Source organism: Xiphias gladius, chromosome 23, assembly GCF_016859285.1.
Source record: "Xiphias gladius isolate SHS-SW01 ecotype Sanya breed wild chromosome 23, ASM1685928v1, whole genome shotgun sequence".
NCBI lineage: Eukaryota > Metazoa > Chordata > Actinopteri > Istiophoriformes > Xiphiidae > Xiphias > Xiphias gladius.
In genome coordinates, this window is record NC_053422.1 from 3,769,248 (window position 1) to 3,790,798 (window position 21,551).

Here is a 21,551-nt window from a genome sequence, read left to right on the forward strand (position 1 = left end):
AGGGGTAACGAGCTGACGTAGCTTCTTTTTAGAGGGTCACAAGCTAGAAATGTTCGAACCACCGCTTCAGAAAAGGAGAAGGAGCGCTGTGTTGTTTCAACATGCCTCTTTAAAGAAGATATTTGAAATATTTTCTCCCCTAATTTTTCAGGATTATTCACTTCATTTCAGTTATAAAGAGAACACAAAATAACCCGACTTGGTAAAAGTAGTCCATCACTGTGAATTAGGAGCAAAAGTCACGACCGAGCTCCAGACTCCAGCCGTGCTTGACTGTTCCATTATGGCAAAACAAGGCTGTCACTTTTTCAAAAACTCAAGTTCAAACCAACTCAAAATAATGTGTAATTTGTTCAGACTAATTTAAAATGCAGCCCATGTAATTCTATACTATATTGCATAATTTATGTTTCATCATCCATTTCAGTGCCTTCCCTGCCTCACTTGAGTGACAGGCTAATGAAAAGTCACTGTACAGCTTTTTACAGAGTCAACAAACACCTGACCTTTATCCTCGATCTTTCCGTCACCTTTTTAAACCCGAAATGGTTCTGCATATCACCTCTCAGACGGCGTGGTTTGGTCTGTGACTGTCCGCCAGCATGGCTAGCTAATTTCTGTATTTTGCGGTAGCGTCTGCAGTCCCATGTTGCCCAGTCTCAGGGAAGATTTTCTGGTTAAAGGATCGTGAACCTGGTTCTCCTCATGTCTTCACCAACTTTTTGGTGTAGTGTGATGAAAAGCTAATGAATTCCAGTATACACTTTTCCAAATTGGGCTCAGAATCATGTTTGTGAGCTTCTAGATGTGGTCTTCAGTTACAATATGTGAACGGAGGTTGTGGGGCCAGCAGTACTATCAGCCAATCAGAACAGTGGCTTATAAATGAATGAAGCCCAAACATCCTGTTATAGTAGAGGACGGTCACACCAATTTGTCACAAAAATAAGATGATACATCACTTTTACATCTCATGTACTTTGCTTCAGGTTTTTTTTTATCAGTCACCGTTTATTTAATCTCTATATTCACACTATATCAGCCATTTTCCCCAACTCCAGGCTCCCGTCATTAATTTGTTCATCAATTACAATTGTATGTCAGAGGTACAGGACATCAGACTGTAATTAATCTACTGTCTCTCATCTACACTCTTTTTATTATAATGAGCGCGTGTGCAAACTGATATAGAACAGAACGTCTCATCATATCAAACCGAAAGAATAATTATTACCATACCATTCGTTATTATGACAAACCTAAGCAGATTAATGAGCTTCAGAACAGCTCTGTCACTTTTTTCTGCACAGCCGCTGCCAATTATGATATTCCGCCTTTATTGTTTGGAGTGTATGTGTTTTTTTTGTTTTTTTTTGTTTTTTTCTGCTCCTATTTCACCGTTGTCTGCACCTGGTGAGTCAGCTCTACATCCCACACACACTGTCAGGATATCCATCTACGGCATCGCCCGCCCTCCTGTGAATTGTGCTCTAAAAGCCGTTGCGAGGACTAGCTCCTCTCCTGAAAGGTGAATTCCACCCTGAACACAGCGGTTGCCTACTGTAGCTGCCAAATGAACCCTCCAAATTCCAGGTTTGGTGTTGATCTTGAGACTTGCAGATACGTGATACTAGATCTTAATTTAAGCAAAGGGAATCTCTGCAAGCGTGAAATGAGTCTCTATTACAGCTCTAGATCGTGATTTGAGCCGATAAGATGGTCAGATTCTTAAATAAAAATCTTCTAAAGTACAAATATCTTCACTCAGATTTTTATTGATGATAGACAGCCCCTCCTGAGATGTTCTGGGGAGAGAGAGGCTCGAGCTGCTCCGCTCTCGATAAGATATTCCACTGACAGTTTTATAGCTATTTTCTTTTTAACTCCGTTCTGCTTCCCACGCACACAAAATATCTGTCTACTGGCTGCCACGGCCTCATGACAATTGTCCCCCCCCCCAAAAAAAAAAAACTGGCTTGATGACTAACTCTTCCTAAAATGAGGCTTCTATCCTGAACACAGAATTCAAATATTATTCATCAGATCTCGTGATGCTCCGTTTTAGGTTTGTGAGGGCAGATGAAACAGGCTTTCATCTCATCAAGGCATAAGCCCTGAAACTCCCTCGTGAGCAGTGAATAAGATTCTCATTTATGGGACACTGCGAAAGCTTTACAGGATGGTTTTAACAACATATACGGGAGCTTTTCCTGCTCGATAAAACGCTCCGCAAATTGGCACCGTGGAAACCGTGCTGAAGCAGCAGCTTTATGGCTGCCTGTGACTTAAAGGGGAATTTCACCCAGGTACTGTAGGTGGTGCTGGAATGATTAGTCAGTTGATAGAAAATTACTTGACACTGTGGTTTTCTGTGTTTTATATCACTGTAAATCGAATACCTTTTGGTCTCGGGCTGTTGGTCAGACAAACACGTAATTTGGAGATGTCGTAGGGGCTCTGAAGAGTCTGGAAACATTTTATAAACTAAATAATTAATTATTAATGTAAAAATAATCAACAGATTAACTGATTATACAATAATATATAATAAGATATATGATATTATAAATAATTTTGTCACTGTTGCTTGATAAAAAACGAATCTGAGGAAAGCAGCCTTCTTTTCATTTAAACCATTTTGTATTTTTAAGCTTATCTTCAGAGGATTTTATATGATTTTCATCACAAAGCCACTAAACCATTTGCAGCCCTCTGAAGACCATGTACTGAGACCAGTGATTATTAATTGATGAAAATCACCAAAATTGTAAAGCATCTGATTTCTTTTTTTTTTTTTCATCGCTTACCAACATGCCCCTTCAATAACATCACACGAGACAAAATCTGTTGACTGTCTTTTAATTTGACGTCTCGAAACTTTGTTTGACCCTCTAGGTGGCGCTGTCTGTAGCTGCAGAGTTCTGGGAGCAGGGAGACCTGGAGAGGACAGTCCTGGAGCAACAGCCTATTGTAAGGACACAGTAAGACTGGGGATTAGGAGACAGGGAGGAACAGCGGACACGAGGTTTCGAGGGGGTGGCTGGCGGAAGCATCAGTCCTGCTGAAGTCTGCCGAACGCCTTGCAGCTCCAGCGGTGCTGCTGATCCATTTATAGTTGACTGTGACCTCTGACCTCAAAAGGAGGATTTCCCTTTGAAAGGCAATAGAGCATAGCATAAGATGAATAACTAGACTGAATAGAGAAATAACAAAGTTGGTAACAAATTGTTAGCTCTGACTTTTGACCTCATTATTATTGGTTTCCTAAAATCTTAGGCTGATGTGTTTTTTGTTTTTTTTTTGTTTTTTTTAAAGGCTTGACCGGGTTCTCTGAAGAAATACTACTGTGGAAATGTTTGATAGTTTTACTATTTTTAAATGAAAATCTTGTCTGATTTTGGTATAAATTACGTTTATTTTTCTTGAAAACTTTCCACACAACGTAAAGGCTGATTCTGACCCCGATTTAACCACGATGGCCACTTTTCCCTTGACAATTCAGAAAAGTTATGAAACTGACGTTTGAGCTTAGATCATTTTATTTCATAAACTCGTCATGAGTCTGCGGTGAAGGGTGAAAAATGGGGCAGTTCGCTGTCGACTCGCGTCATAAATCCTGAAATTCACAGGTTTAGGGCTCAAATGTCTCGCCTCCGAAATGAGCCTAGTCGGACCCTTCATGATCAGATCAATGGAATGATCCGTTTTATGACTGTAATCTGGACAAATGCGGACAAATTGCTATAGTTTGAACTAGTTAATGATGCAAATCAGTACTCCTGCAGTCTGCAAAAAACTGGTGTGTGTGTGCGATCAATCTTTTCAATTAACTTGGATTGTGAAGTGTTATTTTGTGTTCCGGGATTTATCGGTGTAATTTGTTTTTCATACTTTCCCCTCTTTTATCAGTTTGTTTCAGTAAAGCTAAATCTTTTAGAGGAGGAGAAAGGGGATTTGGTGGCTGGGCAGAAATCACGGAAATGATGGGAATTAAGGCAAGGCAGGGTTCTCCTTGGGGTTTCGGTTTAGGATGGAGAGCGGGAAGGACGGGATGAGAGAGAAGGAAAACGAGAGACAGAAACACAGTTGGAAGACGAAATGAAAAGACAGATTTAGTTCCCTGTGGCGGCAGCACTGAGCGAGGGCCATTATGTGGAGCACTGATACAGAAAGAACGGTCACTGTGGCCCAGCCGACCGTACCCTCCCCTGGCTCTCTCGCCTGTTGTCTGCCTCTGTCACTCTCTCTCCTCGCTCTGTTTCATTCCCTCTCGTCCTTGAGACAGTTGAGGTGTGAGAAGCACCATCCCACACATTCTCACCTTACATTGCTCTGAATTTAATAGCATCTGTGTCAGCAGGGAAAACTTTTCATTTTGATCAGTTTGTATTTTCCCAGCAGTCGGTTCTGTGACTCACTGTGGTCTGACAAGAAAAAAAGAGGCTGCAACACTTGATCAGTTTTATCAGGAAATGTGGGTGGGCAATTTTTGCCAGCATGAACTTCCTCACAGTTCTGACAGGTTTTTAAATTCAGTGTGCTGCTCACGCGTCACGCAACTTTACATGGCTCATTCGTGGCTTTATTTATACTCAGAAAGGACCCACCGAGGAACTACAGCCCTCTGTTACAAGGCTGCAGAGTTTAGACTCTTTAATTTTTTTTTTTTAATACATTCTTTTTTAGGTATTAAAGGAGACTATTCGGGTTTCAGGTTTTGATTTGATGCCCCAAAACATTTGAATTTATTTTGTACAAACTGGATGAATCTGCAGTTTTCTCAGTTAGTGAGGATGGAGCACTATGCCTCTTTGTGATTCTGCTGTAGCTGATAAAACAGGTACATGTTTTGGTTTTTTTGTTGTTGTTTTCTTTAAAGTCCTTTTAATGTATTGGAAATTGTCCCCTACAATTCACTCCACAAAGTTCAGAGGTCAGCTTTAGAACAGCTTCGCTGGGGCTGGGAGGACACTAGTGCTGTGCTCGAGAACAATCCAGCAGCTTTAGTTCCTCAGGTTTTCTACTTGGGTGTCGACCTATAAAAACAGACCCGAAAGTTAAATTAGTCGATAAATGCGATACCAGTCTCTTCCTCTATTATACGACTTTATTGTTTTTCTTTTATTGCTGCAAACTTCACATATTTAGTTTGCAGCAAGACAACAGGGTGGACAATATAACAGCACCAGAGAGATAATGTATTCCAATGGCACAGCACAAACACATCCACAACACAAAGCTAAAAGATCCATGAGTATTTATTCAGGGCTCTTGGATTGATTCAGATATTGTCTGGGTGTTATGGTGTCCACACATTATACAGTGAGTAGTTTTAGCCGAGCTTTAAAATTGATAAACCCGTTAGAGTTTTTGGCTGAAACAGGAACCAGTTCGTAAAGCCATTTCTGTGCTTGTATAAACTACAAAAATCACTGGTTTTTGTGTGTGAGAAACGTTTTATACACTGTCAAAGCTACAATACCTTGATGTGTTTGTAATGCAGTAATACTTCAGCTGCATATTACAGTATATTGGTATTATTGGCATATATAGTACTGGTAGTGTATAGTAAAGATAACGACATTAAAATGCAAGGGCTCAGCAGCAGTGCTGAGGACCAGATCAGCATATGTGAGTGATTTAAACCCTTTTCTCTCTCCTCTCCAGCCTATGATGGACAGAAACAAAGCAGATGAGCTGCCGAAGCTGCAGTGTGGTTTCATCGACTTCGTCTGCTCTTTCGTGTACAAGGTGAGACGTCACACCACGCAAACACACGCGCCGCAACGTCCACTATTGGGTCCCTTTAATTCACTAACGCTCACTGCGATGAACACCTGCACATGGCTCAACCGCAGGTACATTTACATGCAGTTTTGATTCCAAGCTTGACCTCAACAGAAGCTTTTATGGGGGTCGGTCTTATGAGAGAATTGATGGCATATTTTAACCTGGTGTTGACTTCATTATCGGCTGCGTAACTTTATTTCAAGTTAGTTTAGATGTGACACTGGGTTACCATAATTGACTTTGTTTTCACAATGTGAGACTCATTTGTTATTGTTATATTCATGATTTAATAAATTCTTACAGTTTGGCTCTAACAAAGCTGTATTGATTCGATGTGACTCGATTTGCGTCGACTCTTCCCGCTCCCCTGCTCCCCAGGAGTTCAGCCGTTTCCACGTGGAGATCACCCCCATGCTGGACCGGCTACTGAACAACAGGAAGGAGTGGAACGCCCTGAAGGAGGTGCACGAGGCCAAAATGGCTGCCATCGAGGAAGCCAAGAAAGCCAAGGAGGAGGAAGCTCAGAAGGCTGCAGAAGCCAGACAAGGTGGGAGGCTCTCACACATGTGAACACACACAAACGATGCATTGCTCTCTCTGTTTTTCATGTGGGATGTAAATGCCTCCGAGCATAAATAGTCCACGTGCCAATTTTGAGCTACAGTTAATGCCAAAACTAGTGTTTGGTAACCACGATAACGCACAGAGACACACAAATACACACATACGGGTGTAGACATTGTTACAGGTTTTGAATACATTTTTCATGTTGTCACCTTAAATAATAAAAAATAACTTCTTCTCTGTTTTTCCTTTTTCCATTTCTTCCTCCTTTCTTTCCTTCCTTCCTTCCTTCCTCCTGCAGCGAGTGCAGCCCAGTCACAATCAAAGACTTGTATTCTCAGCTAGAGATGCTACAATAGTACCACCTCGCTTGCTACATGGTTGTGGTCCAACACTGGATCTCCCCAAAAGATTTTTCCGTATTTTTTTTTTTTTTTTTTTTTTGGGTGGGATTATTGAGATCATACCCAATAAATCCAGTTTACTGAGAGGGCATCTCTCACTTCAAAATACCCGTTAGTTGTTTCCTACAGCTGCACTTACTGAAATCTCCTTCTGCACTGCTTCTTTCCATGCATGCTTTGATACTGTATTACTCATCCTGGGCTCGATGGTGTGTTCAGGTGTTTGTGGGAAGCTCCAGCGTCAAACATTTGACGTATTACATGAGGCAAGTCGTGTACGCCGTCTGAAAATCAAACCTGGCAGACCAACAATAAGGAAACACGCACCTTGTGAAACATTTGGAAGCTTCTCGCGTTGAAGATGTTCTTGTTCAGATGGCAACTCGGCTGCTGAATGTCAGCCGCCTACAAACCTTTTCAATACACCATCGAGAAAGAGCTTCCAAAACAGTCACTGCTTACACAGCATTACCATGCAAGTCTCTTGAAAGTGATTTAAGCAGCAGCTGCTTAGAAAGGTATGTTTCATTACACAGTCTGTTGAGTAGCTAATGGGCTAAAATATGCAAACCATCAGTTTGTTCCTTTTAAGGCTAAGTATATGGGATGATGGCTGGTGCGTTATGCACCTACACCAACCTTTTAATATGTGTTTGATCAGCACATATTTGAACTTGTAAACACCTGTGTCTCCTGATTAAACGTAATACTTTTGTGTCAGCTTCGACATTCGGTCTAAGGTACATGCTCTGAGATCATATTTACTGTGATAGTTCTGGGTCTCAACAGGATGGGAACAACGAAAATGTTGGGGAAAAAAAATCGGCACTTCGAGGATGTCAGAAAGTTTTCTAACTTGATTGAAAACGTTCTAGATACTTGCCTTGATGAAGCAAATGCAGCATATACTCGTTCTGTATTGATATGAGCAAAATAATGGCAAAAAAAAGATCCAAGACAATGGATAAACTATAGCTCCAGCGTGACTCTGATGGTGAGGTGTGTTGGTGTTTTAAGGCATCACAGTATTCTGAGGATATTGTAGATGTGGTTCCTTTATGATGCAGTTGTATAAACACCAAGAGGGAAAAGGCTCCAACTCTGGTTAATGACATTCCTCACCAGGCATTTCGATGGTGCCTGTGAATCAACGGTTAATACGTATTTTTCTTCTCAGCTCTTGTGACATTAGCTTTGTTGACACGTTTGTCCCAGCTTGCTCTTCCACATGCTGTTAGGTGGTCAGAATGGATAACTTTGCTATGCAAATGCAGATCAGAGAAATGAGAACATTGCTTGCAAAATAGATGCATGCTGAAAAAACCATTATGACCACTGCCGTTCAGTTATTGGTTGGTTAAAGACGGCTTGTCTTCTCTGCCGCATTGGTTTTACTGTATGTATTAAAGTATATTACAAGATAATATGTTGACCTGATCCTTTTTAGCATTTCATACCACCTGTATACCACCTGTACCACCTTCCCCATGTGCTGTTTAATGTTAAAGTTTGTAGACACTTGTGCAGAAAAACTAATACAGACCAGCAGAGACGAAATCGTGTTTATGTGAACTAATTTCTCACACAAACACACACAATGTATTGCTTTCACTGTGGTTAGTAATGAAGAAAGGTGACATTGCTTACAAGTCATTTTGCAGAGATTAGTAAAGATTGCTATTTTCATACTGACTAACGCTGGTGTCCCTGTTTTTACTGAGCTGTGCCTGTGTGTGGTAGTTTAGTTTTACCCTGTTTAGTTTGTGTTAGTGTGTCAGTGTTTTTGCTGTGTCTGGTGTTAAATCCTGACGATGGTTGTGACTCAGTTTCTTGTGTTTTTTACACTCTGTCAGACACTATGTAGTTACCGCTGCATCCACGTCCATTTCTGTGCAGTTTTATCACTCTGCATAGAAAACAAATTTGTGTATTTCACCATAAACACTCATGTTTGTGTGTGTATGATAAAGTGTTTTCTACATAGACAGCATATTTTTAATTCACTTTTGTAATCATTTCATTTCTAAGACAGACTTGTTGCACTCTCTCTCCCACTACACTGTAATTTAATTCTCAAGGGAATTTTTTTTGGGAAAATGTTTCACTTTTTCTCAACCATCAGGATTTACGGCCTAGCAAGCATTTGACTGACAGCAGTGTGGAGGTAGCCGGCTAAGTGTTGTGCTGAAATTGATTTCCCCAAAAACAGGTAACCTTCTGGTGGTGTGCATCAATTCTACGCCAGGGAAAGGATACCAAAATTAAAATATTTCCTTCCCAGATCACAGAGGTTTATTGATTCTAGACAGAGGTTGTCAGGTTATACATTAATCTATGGGTATTAAGTACTTGTCCCACGTTGCTGTACATTAAGCAGTAATTTACAGGTCAAACGTGGTAAACGCTAAAAATGGGTTCAGTTTGGTTGGATAGTTAAAGGTTTTTAGACATCTAGGATACATATGATTAATGTTGCAACAGATTTTGAATAACTATATTCAAGATTTAATTCATGCTGGCTAAATAATAATGAAGCAATGGTTCGCTGTAACCTGGATGTCTGCAAAACTTTAAAACACAGCTAAATGTGTCTACGCTAACAGTTAGCGTAGATGCTTGGATGTCTTTGACCTGCCAATTACCAAATGCGTGTTTACTGGGAGCAGCTCACTCTGAGGACAAAGTAGGACGCACTCTTTGAGACATTATAAGGGAAACAAACCCTGGCACCACTCACAACCCAGCCCCAGCACAGGATTTCTATGGTAAGTGCGTGTTGGAATTGAAACCAAACATGGGGAAATCGAACTGAAATTCAAAACCGTTTCTAAAATACTTTAGGAACGGTTTTGAATTGAAATCAGAGAAACATTGGTCCATTTTTAAAATTTTTTTTTTTTTTACAGATCAGATGCACCTGTGGAAAAGTAGAAACTTTTTGTAGCATACGTGTCTTTTTTCACTGTTCAACACGTAAATGGTGGTTGAGAAGTGAACATCTGGCAAATGGCTTTATGAAAGTAACTGGAAATGTGTGTTGATGAGAGAACTAACGCGGGAATGCTGCAGGGAACATGCATAACGACGACTTACACAACAGCTGACAATGTATAAATAACTGCCAGCTGCACTATCAATTTCAATGTGTTTGTGTGTGTACACATCATTTAATTCTCTCACCTAGAACCATACATAATACTGTTATAAAACGCAACATGACGCCAGAGCGGCTTAATGAGAAGTGATCGCCGCTGGGTCCTCAACAGGGGGCAGGACATGAGCTGAGTTCATCACCACCCACCCAACCCACCCCTCCCTCCCTGCCTCATACGCCGTATTAATGTATTAATAGCACGGATACGTGATCTGAGTGTGTCGTCAGTGGTGTATGACGTAAGTCCCCATGACGTGAGGGTATGCTGGGAACTCAAAGGATTGCCGTATACGGTTGTGATGATCAGCGGAGTGTGTAAAGCTGGGCTCTGACGCAGGGACAACCCGTGACTGCAGAGAGAGGGAGAGGCAGAGTAGCACCTGCAGTACACCCAGTGAGCCAACAGGAAGGAGGCTTTAGCCTCTTTTCTAGCAGGGATCGGGGGCAGTCGTGACTGCAGAGCTGCCATTCTGCGAGCCACAGCAGAGAGAACCGTGCAGGACTATTTATAGGACGACTGTGCATGGGTCGGCGGCAGTTTCTAAGCAGAGGAAGTCACTTGACTAGTTTGCTCAGGCTTTCTTGTCCCAGCCATGCATTCTCATCTGCATTGCTGGAGCTCTCTCACACGCACTGCATTGAATATTTAGCTGATGCTGTGCTCATTACTAGAATAACATGAAATTCGTACAGTAGATCACCCGTGTTCCGGGTAGTGATGGGTGCTTAAGCGTCAGACCTGCGGCACACGGACAACAGATATGACCAGGATGATTTCCGCCATGAGTTTCTCTTTGTGGTAACCTCTTGACATCCGGCTTTCCCCTTTTGTTTCCCCTCAAGCAGCGTTAAGTTCATTATTTCACAACGCGCGACAGTGTCATTTAGATCTATCATATTTCAACTTGTTCTAACTCTTCATTGATAAACTGTTTACGTTGAGTGAAATATTCAAATCCAGGATGGCTGACCTACCGGTGGGTCACTGTTAGTTGATCATTCAGCAGCGTAAAATGTCACAAACTTTTATCTTAATAAAACTTATTGACAGCCAAAATAACCCAAATACGTGGCATTTCTACATTGCAAATTACAAAATAAAAAATAAAAATCAACTGATCAATCAACTGATCAATCAACTTAGAATCAACTAATTGCTTCAGCAGTGGAGACCGTTTAACAACTTACCTCTGTGACTGTAAAACGTGAAGCGAAATGCTGATGGTGAAAATGGCCTTAATATCATTTCCTCAAAGACCAAATGATATTAAGGTAAAACAAAAAATGTGTGAGAGGAGATGTGACCTCAGGAGAACACGATGATGTGACCTTTCTCCTTCACGTCGTTTTCACACCTTTCTTTAAGGACCCCCTCCCGTGAACATCAAGCTTTTAACCTTGACATGTCCATATGGTGTTTTTTATATGATACAAGATGACATGTCACGAGCGGAATAAGCAGTCAACGCCATGACTGAGTATTTGCACCTTGGAACTGCAGTTTACCGTTGACAGTCTCAAGAAAACGGATTCAGGCAGCCTGGGTTTCATGCGGGCCGGGGCTTTCCATATCGTTTAGCCATAGCATACCTCTGATGCCCCTTGTTTCACCAGAGCGCGACGCTATGACGAAGCCAGGCTATCGGTATATCGCAAGCTAGGTAGCTAAGTCAGAGCTGGAGATCGGGAACAAGATTTATCTAACATTATTATCACGTTATTAGCTGTTTGATAACGTAGTCAATCCAAAGGCTCATATTGTCTATCACCGTTACGTTTCTAACGTTGCAGAGAGCGGTGACCCAGTACAATTCAACTCTTTTTTCGTTCTCGGAGTCGGTTTGGGGTCCGAAACATGTGTGCTTGAATTACCGCCTGCCCTTGTGTAGCATACAGTCGCTAGCAAAACAGAAAACAAGCAGAGGTTTGTTGAGCAGATTCAAAGCTGCAGGGGAGCGGCTGAGGGGTGGGTGGAGATAAATGTGGGGCTAATTTGCAAATTCATCGATCCAAGATTTCTGAATCAGGTAAAAGTGTAGAGTTACATCCCGGCCATTTTAAGGCCACGAAGGGATTTTTTTTTTTCATGGAAAAAACTGCTTAATATGTGATTTTGAGGAACAGAGATGCATTTTTATGGGGTTAAATCAATGCCAGGAGATGAACTTGATAGACGCAGTAAAACAAAGCTAAATCTTTTCAGTGATGTAGGTGCCTGCCTGGATCAACGTGTCTCATGAGGACAGTTGAGAGGCGGCTCCGGCAACTCAAGCAATATGCAGGATCCAAAACAGAAACCAAACGTATCGCAAACTGCAACACATTTAATTTGCCTTCATCTGTTCAGTGATATAACACCAAATACCACTGTTCTGTGAAGTAGTTGTTCTCCAGATCATGGTCAAAATCCCCATGGATAATATGATTTCTAGGCAGGAGAATTTTATTTATATATATATGTGTGTGTGTGTGTGTGTTATTATTTTGTAACCTAAATTTAAACAGATAAAGGTTTCATATCTTTATTTTATTTGATTGATTTTGGGTTTTTTTTGGGGGGGCAAACATAAATATGAATATTACAGATCAAACAATATCCGACAGTAGAATTAAAACACTGCAATGTGTGTGTATGTGCAAGGTAGAATGATGAACAGCAACAAAATACTGTCAACAAATTGTAATACATTCAAGCTCTAGGTAATTTACCAGTATCCAGTGGTTGTAAGTCATCAATTTGTGCCAGCGTGTCGCATGGTGTCAGCACTGAATGTACCAGTTATCAGAGCGTTTCACAAGGTGACCTTTGACCTGATAACAGCTCTCTGCAGTGTGTCCTGTTTGCTCTCTGAGCTCAGTTGGCATTTCCCAGAGACACCGCTGACTGTGGCTGATATAAAAACCTCATTTCTGAGATGAATTTATTACAATGTAATTCAAAGCATACTTAATTGGTTTTGAGAATGTGTCTAAGTTCATCTGTCTAAATAAATGTAGGAAAAATGTCTCTTGCAAAGAGTGCAGAACGAATGACATTAAAATTTACTCCAACAAATAAAAAAAGATGAGACAGCATTTAACAGGTTCTTTTCTAATCACATTTCATCTCGTTGTGACTGGTACAGTAAATGTTGTTCCACTCCCATAATCAATGTAATCACTTTGAGATTCTGAGATTCTGAGATTAAAAAGATGTTCCCCAGTTTTTACATTTACACACACAAGATCTTCAACTCATTGTTCTGTGCTAGGTGTGGAAGAATGATGAATTATTTACCATGTAGCAGACATAAAAGCACATTATATGTAAATAAAAAACAATTTTCTTTCTCCTCATTCGAATGATGTTTCTACCCCCTTCGGCCGAGCGGCATATTTATCCAAGTGCTTTAATCCATTCGCGTGCCCAAGTTTCCCCAATCAGCGACAAAAAGTTGAATTATTAAAATGCTGGAACATAATATTGAGAATATTGGGAACGCTGGGAATATGCCACTGTACAGATCCTAGTTTAACCCTACAATGGTTCCTCCCGGCTACTTTTAGAAACGGGCCAAATTTCTGCCATGTTGGATGTCGTTTCACGTGTAGTTTGAGGGGGGTCCCGATGATTAATTGCTTTAACGATCAGTGATTTGGCTCTCGGACATTTCGGCTGCATTTCTGGGATGTCAGAAAGTTTGGCTGGCCTGCTGCACTTTGAGCGGTTCCACAATCGTAATTTCCCACATGGCTGCTGTCAAAAGATCCATTTTAAACTGTACTGAGCTTGTTTTGATATTATTGAAGTTGTATTTCACATGTTACGGCTAAATGTCTTGACTGATGCTGCCGTGATATAAAATAGAATTACGCTGCAAAACAAGGCCATATATTGTCTGCATCTACCAGCTCACTGTGGCTCCATATATTTATCAGTTCCTCTTACTTTCCACTCATAGTAGCATTACACTACGTAATGCTGCCTCTCTCTGTTTTTGTCAAGATTTGAAAATTGTCACTGGACAAAACCAACTGAGGGATCAATTCTTGTGTTCATTGTGAACACCCACGTTGTGGCCAGTCATGTGTGAGCATAAAAGCCACAGGTTCTGGCTGTGCAGAAGGGCTGATTTACAAGGCGCAGTGTGAAGTAATGAGAAACATTTTTTAGAGAAGTTTCGGGGAAAGTAACCATCAGTGTCTGAGATATTACACTTGTCACATGGACGAAGGGAAGAACAACACATCGCAACAGCACATGCTGATTAGTGTAATTATGAAAATGTCTCAGCTGAAGCCAAAAATGTGATCACATAAAACGGATAAACAAACTTTTACTCAATTTCGACATGAGGAACCAGAACAAATAAACAGAAGTTATGAGGTTCATGGTTGGCAGTAGTGTGTCGCCCTGCTGTCCCTGTCAGAGTTAAGCTGAGGCTCATGGGGACAGCACTGTGTGTGTAATAACTCTGCACTGCACTGCAGAGCAGCTCTGTTTGCTGCAGTCACGACTGCCCCACGGAAACAACCAAACAGAGGACAGCAGGACAGGAAATGGCTGACATAATGATTTTTAATCATCTGCTTTCTCCTCTGGCTTTGGGCTGTACAAATAATCACCAAAGTGTAAAAAAAAAAAAAAAGGAAATGTTTGACAAATTGGCTGTGTTAACCAAAGAAACGATTAATCACACATGCATAAATGTAATTCTCATCTGACTGCAGTTTGAAGTTAATAATGTGAATTCATACACCAAGGGGGGAGCTTATTAGGGACAACTAGCTAAAACTACTGAATCCTAATACAACAGCCTTGCAATGCATCCTCCCTTATTCAAGGTCGTGAGTTTCAGTTTTTTAAAACTATTTTAGAGAAGTAGTAATTCAACTTTACAGTAATTTTGGAAGCTGCTGTTCGACAGGTGTTTCTTATATTTAACATTTATAGTACTCGTGTCTTGGGGATACTGCAGGTTTATATTGATGGGCGTGTTACTGTGAGGCCATTCGTCCATCTATAAAAATGTAAGAGCTGTTTTTGTATTCTCCAAAGTAAGTCAAGCGCTTTTATAGCGAGCAGTAGGCTCCCCCAAGGGGTTCGTGGTGTCCAGTTCTGTTTGTGATATTCATGGACAGAACCTTTTCCATCTCAGCCAAGGAATGGGGGGCATATGCTTTCGTTGTCTCAGGGTTGTTTCTCTGCAAATGATGTAGTTCTGCTGGCTTGGTCGGACCGTCACCCCAAGTGTACACTGTGTTAGTGTGTTAGACAGTCAAAATGTGAATCGGTTGGGATGAGAGTCAGTTGTATGAGGCCATTGGTACAGTGGCTTGCCCCCTTGAAATAAAGAGTGAGTTGCTGCCCCAAGTGAAAGTGGTTGAGTGTTCTGGAGTCCTGTCCCCAGTGTAGGGTAAGATTGTAGCCTAAGCTTGCGTTGCACCAGACTGTCATGGTGGAACGAAGGGAAGCTGGAGCCAGAATGTGAAACTCTCATTTTTTTCAAAAGAAGCTGAATGGATTGATACAAACAGCTCTGCGTAGTGTTAAAACGGTCGTTTGTAGTGCCAAACGAGCTCAACGTTAGCATTGAAAATCTATCGCTCTACACATTTAAGCTGCTTTCAGGTCAGTGTTTTGGTTTCTTATTGTTTTTCTGGAGCCTGAAGTGCTCTAATCAACCTGGTGTCTAGACAGCTGTTTTCAGCAAAATAAAGACCTGATAAACCCACTTTTTGCTACCTGCCTAGCACCAAAGGAGAAAAAGACAAAGTTAGCAACTAGCTGCTAAAGAAAATGAGAATCAGAGCAAAGAGGAGAGAAAGTATTACATTTATCTAGTTGCCAGAAACACAACTCCAGTGGGATGTTCATGCTGCTGCGTGAGTTCTAGATTTGTAAAGAAGTTGTTCAGAACTTTCTGAATTCCTTCTGTTTCGCTGTATCCAAAAATTGCTTTAGGTAGTTTTGTCATAATTTCCTGGGTGCAACTTTTTGTGCCATCTTATGCTCGTTTCAGACCAAAACACGCGAGAGGGAATAGTTTGTGCTGCTCTTCATTGCTACTGTACGATACTTCGTTCAAAGTGGCCCACAACATAAATTTTCTAACCTGGTAGCCTTGTTGTCGCTGATATATTGTTCCATGCTCGAGATCAAAGAGAGAGTAGGGCAGAGTTACAGACCTCTGGGAGTTCACACATTTTTTTTTTTTTTAACATTTTTCTTGGATGAATGCACTCGATGCATTTTAGAGGTCATCCTATTTGGGGTCAGAGAGCAATTTGGCTACCCAACATGGCAAAAAAAATCAGCATTGTGCACACTGCTATGGCCAACGTATGAGACAAAGAGAGAGGGCAGCCGCTAGCTCCATTGGAAATAATGGACTTGCTCTGCACAGTGTCGAATTTGTGCTATTGGTGTGAAAGCCCTGTGAGAATGAAAAGATTTTTTTACACTAGGACATAAAAAAAAGACTCTAGACCCCAAAATGATCAACTTCAGCATTGTGCACTCGGCTATGGCCCACGAAGCTGACCGAGTAGCTTACCATGCTTGATGCGTGATGTGATTCTGTTTTGACACTTGGCCTGGTACATTTAGATTTTCTTTATCCTCGTAGCTTGGGGATTTGTGAAATGAATTGCTCCCGTGTGTTTTTGCTGGTTTGGGAGTGACAGGAGACAAGACACCATCAGTACAGCGGTGCTGGTATAGTGATGTCCCTTGCATAGACATCATCAGTGCAGTCACTGACATGTGAATCACAGTCTACTCAGGCGGAAAATTGCCAGCGGCCTGTTAATAGGGTGCTGTTTAACCAGGGGGAGACTAGAAAGAGGCAGTGCCCATTAATGTGTGAGCACAGGCAGCAGAGCATACTGCTTTTTGAAGCTTAACCTCTCCGCAGCATGGATATGTTGATTGCAGCTGACATACAATACATGCCTTCTTGTGCAAGCATGCCAGCACGCAGCTGTGTACAAACAAACATAAATAACACCCATTCAGGCACAAGACACAAGTTTTCAAAGTGTGAAACTGATGTTTTCTTTCGTTTGTCACTGACCGCAGTGAGCAAGATGATTTGTTGCAGCAAGAAGTACCAACAACATAAAGCAGAGAAAACACGGTTCAACCCAAACCCTACTGAAATAAAAGAGCGTGTTGCGGGTTTTTAAAGCACACTGAGTACAATTTTTACTACTCTAGACAAAGAGGCATGTGAGGGATGGAAACCATAGAACAAATATCTGTAGAAACTCATGAGAGAGTTCTGACATTAACAACTAACATTCCAGCATCTAATAGCTCATCACCCATGAGTATGAAAGGAAAGTGATGAGTTTAAGACAAAGGTTGACATAAGTGAAATGTCAGTACGAATTGGCTATAGGAACAGAAGAGTGAATAAAGCTGCGTCCAATTTATTACAGCATTTAGACTTAGCCTAAAAGCGTTTTTCCGTTGGAGGTGTGTCTTCAGCTAAATTTCACAGTTGAGAGTAAAATAAGAACTAGCGATCCCGTCACAAGATCACCACACCTGCCGCAACGCCTGTCAACATGTTGACGTTCCGACCCTTTAGTACTCAGTAGTCATTGCTACATTGATACACGACTACTCAGTACACCCATCTTCTGACTCAGCCTTCATTTTGATCTCAACTACACACCAGTAAAGTTTCGTGACCGTATCTTGCGCGGTTGTGACGCTATCGTGGTGGCAAAGTCTGTCGACGGACTGACTGACTTATGCAATGTGGTATAGTGGGCAAGATGTATGATCTGATGTATTTGGAAGTAATATTAAATTTGGAGACAGACAAACTGAATTCTTCACCCAGAGAATAGGTGTTCGTCAGGGTTGCAGTTTAAGTCTGGCATTATATGGGGAGGCGGCTGAGGCTCAAGAGGTAGAGCGGGTCGTCCACTTCCTGGAAGGACGAAGTGCCCTTGGGCAAGATACTTAACCCCAAATTGCAAATTGAGTGTGTGTGTGATTGCGATGTATCAACGTGTGTGAGAATGGGTGAATGTGGCATGTAGTGTAAAGCGCTTCGGTGGTTGATAAGACTAGAAAAGCGCTGTATAAGTGCAGTCCATTTACCATTTTATGTGTATATAAACGAACTTGCTGTTGAGTTGGATCGATGTGCTGCTCCTGGCCTTTCCCACCTAGACAGAGAGCTGAAGTCTCTGTTTTTATGCTGATGACCTTGTTCTACTATCTGCTACTGGACAAGGACTACAGCGGCAGCTGGACGTGGTCAAGAAATACTGCCAGAGCTGGGCTCTGAGAACAAATACAAGTTCACCACAAATAATCAATTCATCGAACACAGTATGAGCTATACCTACCTTGATATAACCATAGAGGCATCAGGAAGTTTCAACATGGCAGTGAATGCACTAAAAAAAAAATAAAATAAAATAAAAAAGAGATCTAAAAGCAATTAGGAGAAAAATGTATAACTTCCAAATTCCAGATAGTGTTATCCTGGTCAAGTAATCCACTCAGTCATCATAGCTATACCCGTTGGGATGGAAGCCCAACAGAATCTCTACATGCAGAATTATGCAGATACATTTTACACAAACAAAAACACCAACAACTGACTGTCGAGCAGATTTAGGAAGGTACCCCCTGATATTTAACATTCAAATGAGGGCACTCCAATTTTTTAAAGCACCTTAAATCCAGCCCCTAAGGAGCCTCCACTCCAAAGCCCTCCAAAACCAAGAGCTGAGCCCAGAAGAGAGTCCACTATGTCAGCTGGTGCTGAAACTAATGCCCCCCCCCCAGTCTCACGACAACACTGCTTTCCAAACACCAATCAGAGTTAACCAAATTATAACACAGTGTAAAGAAATCTATTTGAAGCATGTCCATAAATGGAGATTATGAACTGGCAGCATATCTCTTAACTGTCTGAGATAGAGAGCAGAGGCAGATCCTAACCAAGTACAGGCTCAGTGACCACAAACTGGCAGTCGAAGATGGAAGAGACAAAAACATCGCGGCAACCGAAAGAAAACAGAACACGTGGTCACCGTCGGGAAGGTGAGGTCGAGACAGAGATGCACCTCCTCCTAAAATGGAAATCATTCAAGGAAATAAATCATGACACAACCTGAGGGACAGTGAATGACTTAGACACACACACACTTTCATGCCAATGAAGCACCTTTGAATTTTAATTTGAAAATTGGAGAGAGAGAGAGAGAGAGAGGTTCTCGCCACAGTAGGTGTCTCCAGGACACATTTTTCCATGATGACACACGCACTCACACACAGACTGACAAGGTGAAAACGGTAGCAGCCACGCTGCTGCGGCTGGTCACAATTACGCAATCGCATACTCACTTGTATGTAATGCTTTGTAGCACCCAAATTCAGTTTTAAGGAAATCATGACAGAACTCCGCAGATGCTTCACGTTGTGTTAGGAGAAGACTGTATGAATTATATAAATTTAATAACGTGTGTCTGACAAAACCAAAAATGTCTATTAGGCAGGATAAGGCTTTGTGAGATTCTATATTTTTCTTATTGTAACAAACAAATCCCAAGAAAAGACGAAAACCAGCAAGGGACTGATCCTTCTAACAAGTGTCGTCTGTGTAGTAGAAGCCTGACGTGATCTTATTCGTCTTCGCCATGTCTCTTCATTACAACAAACACAGCCACTGTAGTTTATTTTGACCCACGTACACGTCCTGCTGCAGGAAATGCTCACTAGAGCGCAGAGTCTTCATTAATCCACAGTTGGAACTAGTCCCCGCCAAATGCACTACTTAGTCCTGTTTGAGTAACATTTGCTTCAAACTAGAGTGCCCGGTCGTTTCAGCCAATTAGAACCTTTTTCTAAAAAAACGAAAACTTACAGTTTGTGACCTGATTGTAAAGATGTACGAGAAACGAGAGGGCTAGGTGGCCGGAGACCCACAGACAGAGGCTGGAAAGTATTGAAAGACGGACTAATGTATTGTTGGTCTGTGTTTTCGTGGGATTCGTTTGCAGTAAGAAAAATATAAAATCACAGCAGACAGTTAAACTGACCAAACTAAATGTGATGGATACATCTTCATCCAGGTAATTCAGGGGGAAAACATGTTGATAGGTTTAATAGCAGTGAGAAAGAAATCCCCAAATGTCCTTTAAGCTTTCTGAATGATGATTTTCAGAAATAATTACATGAGCTCAGAGAAAGCTGTTCATTAGGATTTTATTTTTTGGAGGCAAATCAATGAATATATGTACTTTATACAGTATATGAGGAGAACATCTCTACAGTTTCATAATGTAAACAATCTCTGAAGAGAAATGTATTCAGTTTAAAAGGAAGCCATAGTCTTCTGTTTTAAACTATTTACATGAATTAAAATATAATTTATAACATCAGATACTTCCGCTTCTATGAAACTAGATTTTAACAATTCAAAAATACTGAAATGCCTTTGTCTCCACATTCTCAAGACATATGAAATCACACAAAACAAAGAAAAGAAAAAAAACACCATTTAAAGACATCCAAACTAAGTGGCGTATAAATAAAAAAAAAAAAAGAAGAAGAAAAGCAAAATAAAACCAACATATGTAAAAATATAAAATCTCACTAGCAGTATTTACCTTTTTTTGTTTTACCAAAAACTAAGTTAAAAAAGAAAAAAAAATCATTTATGTGAATTTGATAGTCATTAGATGTAAATAGACAATGAAATCAATAGTAATGAAAAACAACAAAAACAATGTATGCCCTTATTTCAAAATATTTTCTTCCACCAAAAAACACCCACTCGCATTTAGCAGAGTTTGACAGCTTGCAGTCCCTACTAAGTGCCTGTTTGACATCACTGTTGCCGTCAAGTTTGCCAGATTACCCATTAGTTTCTGTGTATTGTACAACTGTTGATGCTGAAATGTGACACAACCATTTACGGACCAGACGCAGAAGTGGAATCCTGGGCCGGTATTGCAAGCTCTCCCGTCCCGGTAGGGGCTAAACTTGATGACGTTGCTCGCTGACAGATACATTGTTTTATGAATTAAAGAGATGGTAAAAGAGACATAAAAACGAGGAGGTGTTTGCAGTGGGCCATGGCATTGGAAACATGACGTCTATAAAACTGAATGTGACACGGCTGCCGAAAACATCGCATTTTTCATGAGCCGTCAAGAGCTACGCTCTTTGTTGTTGAGGGTTTTTTCTTTACTTTTTTGGTCAACTTGCCTATTAGGTTTTATGGTTTTCTTGCCATTTTCCATTTTTCTGAAATGAATAGTGGAAAGAAAGGTATTGCATTCTGATGAGGGTCATTCCCTTTGGAAGGTTTTTTTTTTATTATTTTTTTTTAAATTTTTTTCACATTTTTCTTTATTTGGATTCGTTGCCCATCGACCTAGGACCTAGACCAAGCGGACAGCGGTATTATGTTGAAATGTGTCAACGTGTTCTCAAAACACTGAGGAGAATGGTCAACATCAAAGTTTTCTATAAGAAAGTATATAATCATCTAGATATCTACACAAACACACAAATATATATTCATATATATGTATATACCTTTTTATAATATGGCTATTGAAAAAAGTTTTAATTACGTCAGTAATTATTTAATAATAAACCACATTGGATTGGAAAGGAGTTGAAA

At 40.8% G+C, this 21,551-nt stretch overlaps 1 protein-coding gene across 5 annotated transcripts in view; it reads left to right on the forward strand.

Moving 5' to 3' along the window:
- The window catches only part of pde6a (phosphodiesterase 6A, cGMP-specific, rod, alpha), a 51,389-nt gene that overhangs the window by 28,294 nt on the left and 1,544 nt on the right, over positions 1–21,551 (forward strand). For 4 of the 5 annotated variants that reach the window (XM_040120351.1, XM_040120350.1, XM_040120354.1 and 1 more), the window contains 4 exons: positions 2,896–2,970; positions 5,668–5,751; positions 6,169–6,337; positions 6,656–6,790. In XM_040120351.1, the coding sequence (XP_039976285.1) occupies positions 2,896–2,970; positions 5,668–5,751; positions 6,169–6,337; positions 6,656–6,699 (372 nt within the window). In that variant the 3' untranslated portion in view covers positions 6,700–6,790. Of the gene's footprint in view, positions 1–2,895; positions 2,971–5,667; positions 5,752–6,168; positions 6,338–6,655; positions 6,791–21,551 lie in introns of those variants that run through there. The other variant, XM_040120353.1, reaches the window with a different exon arrangement.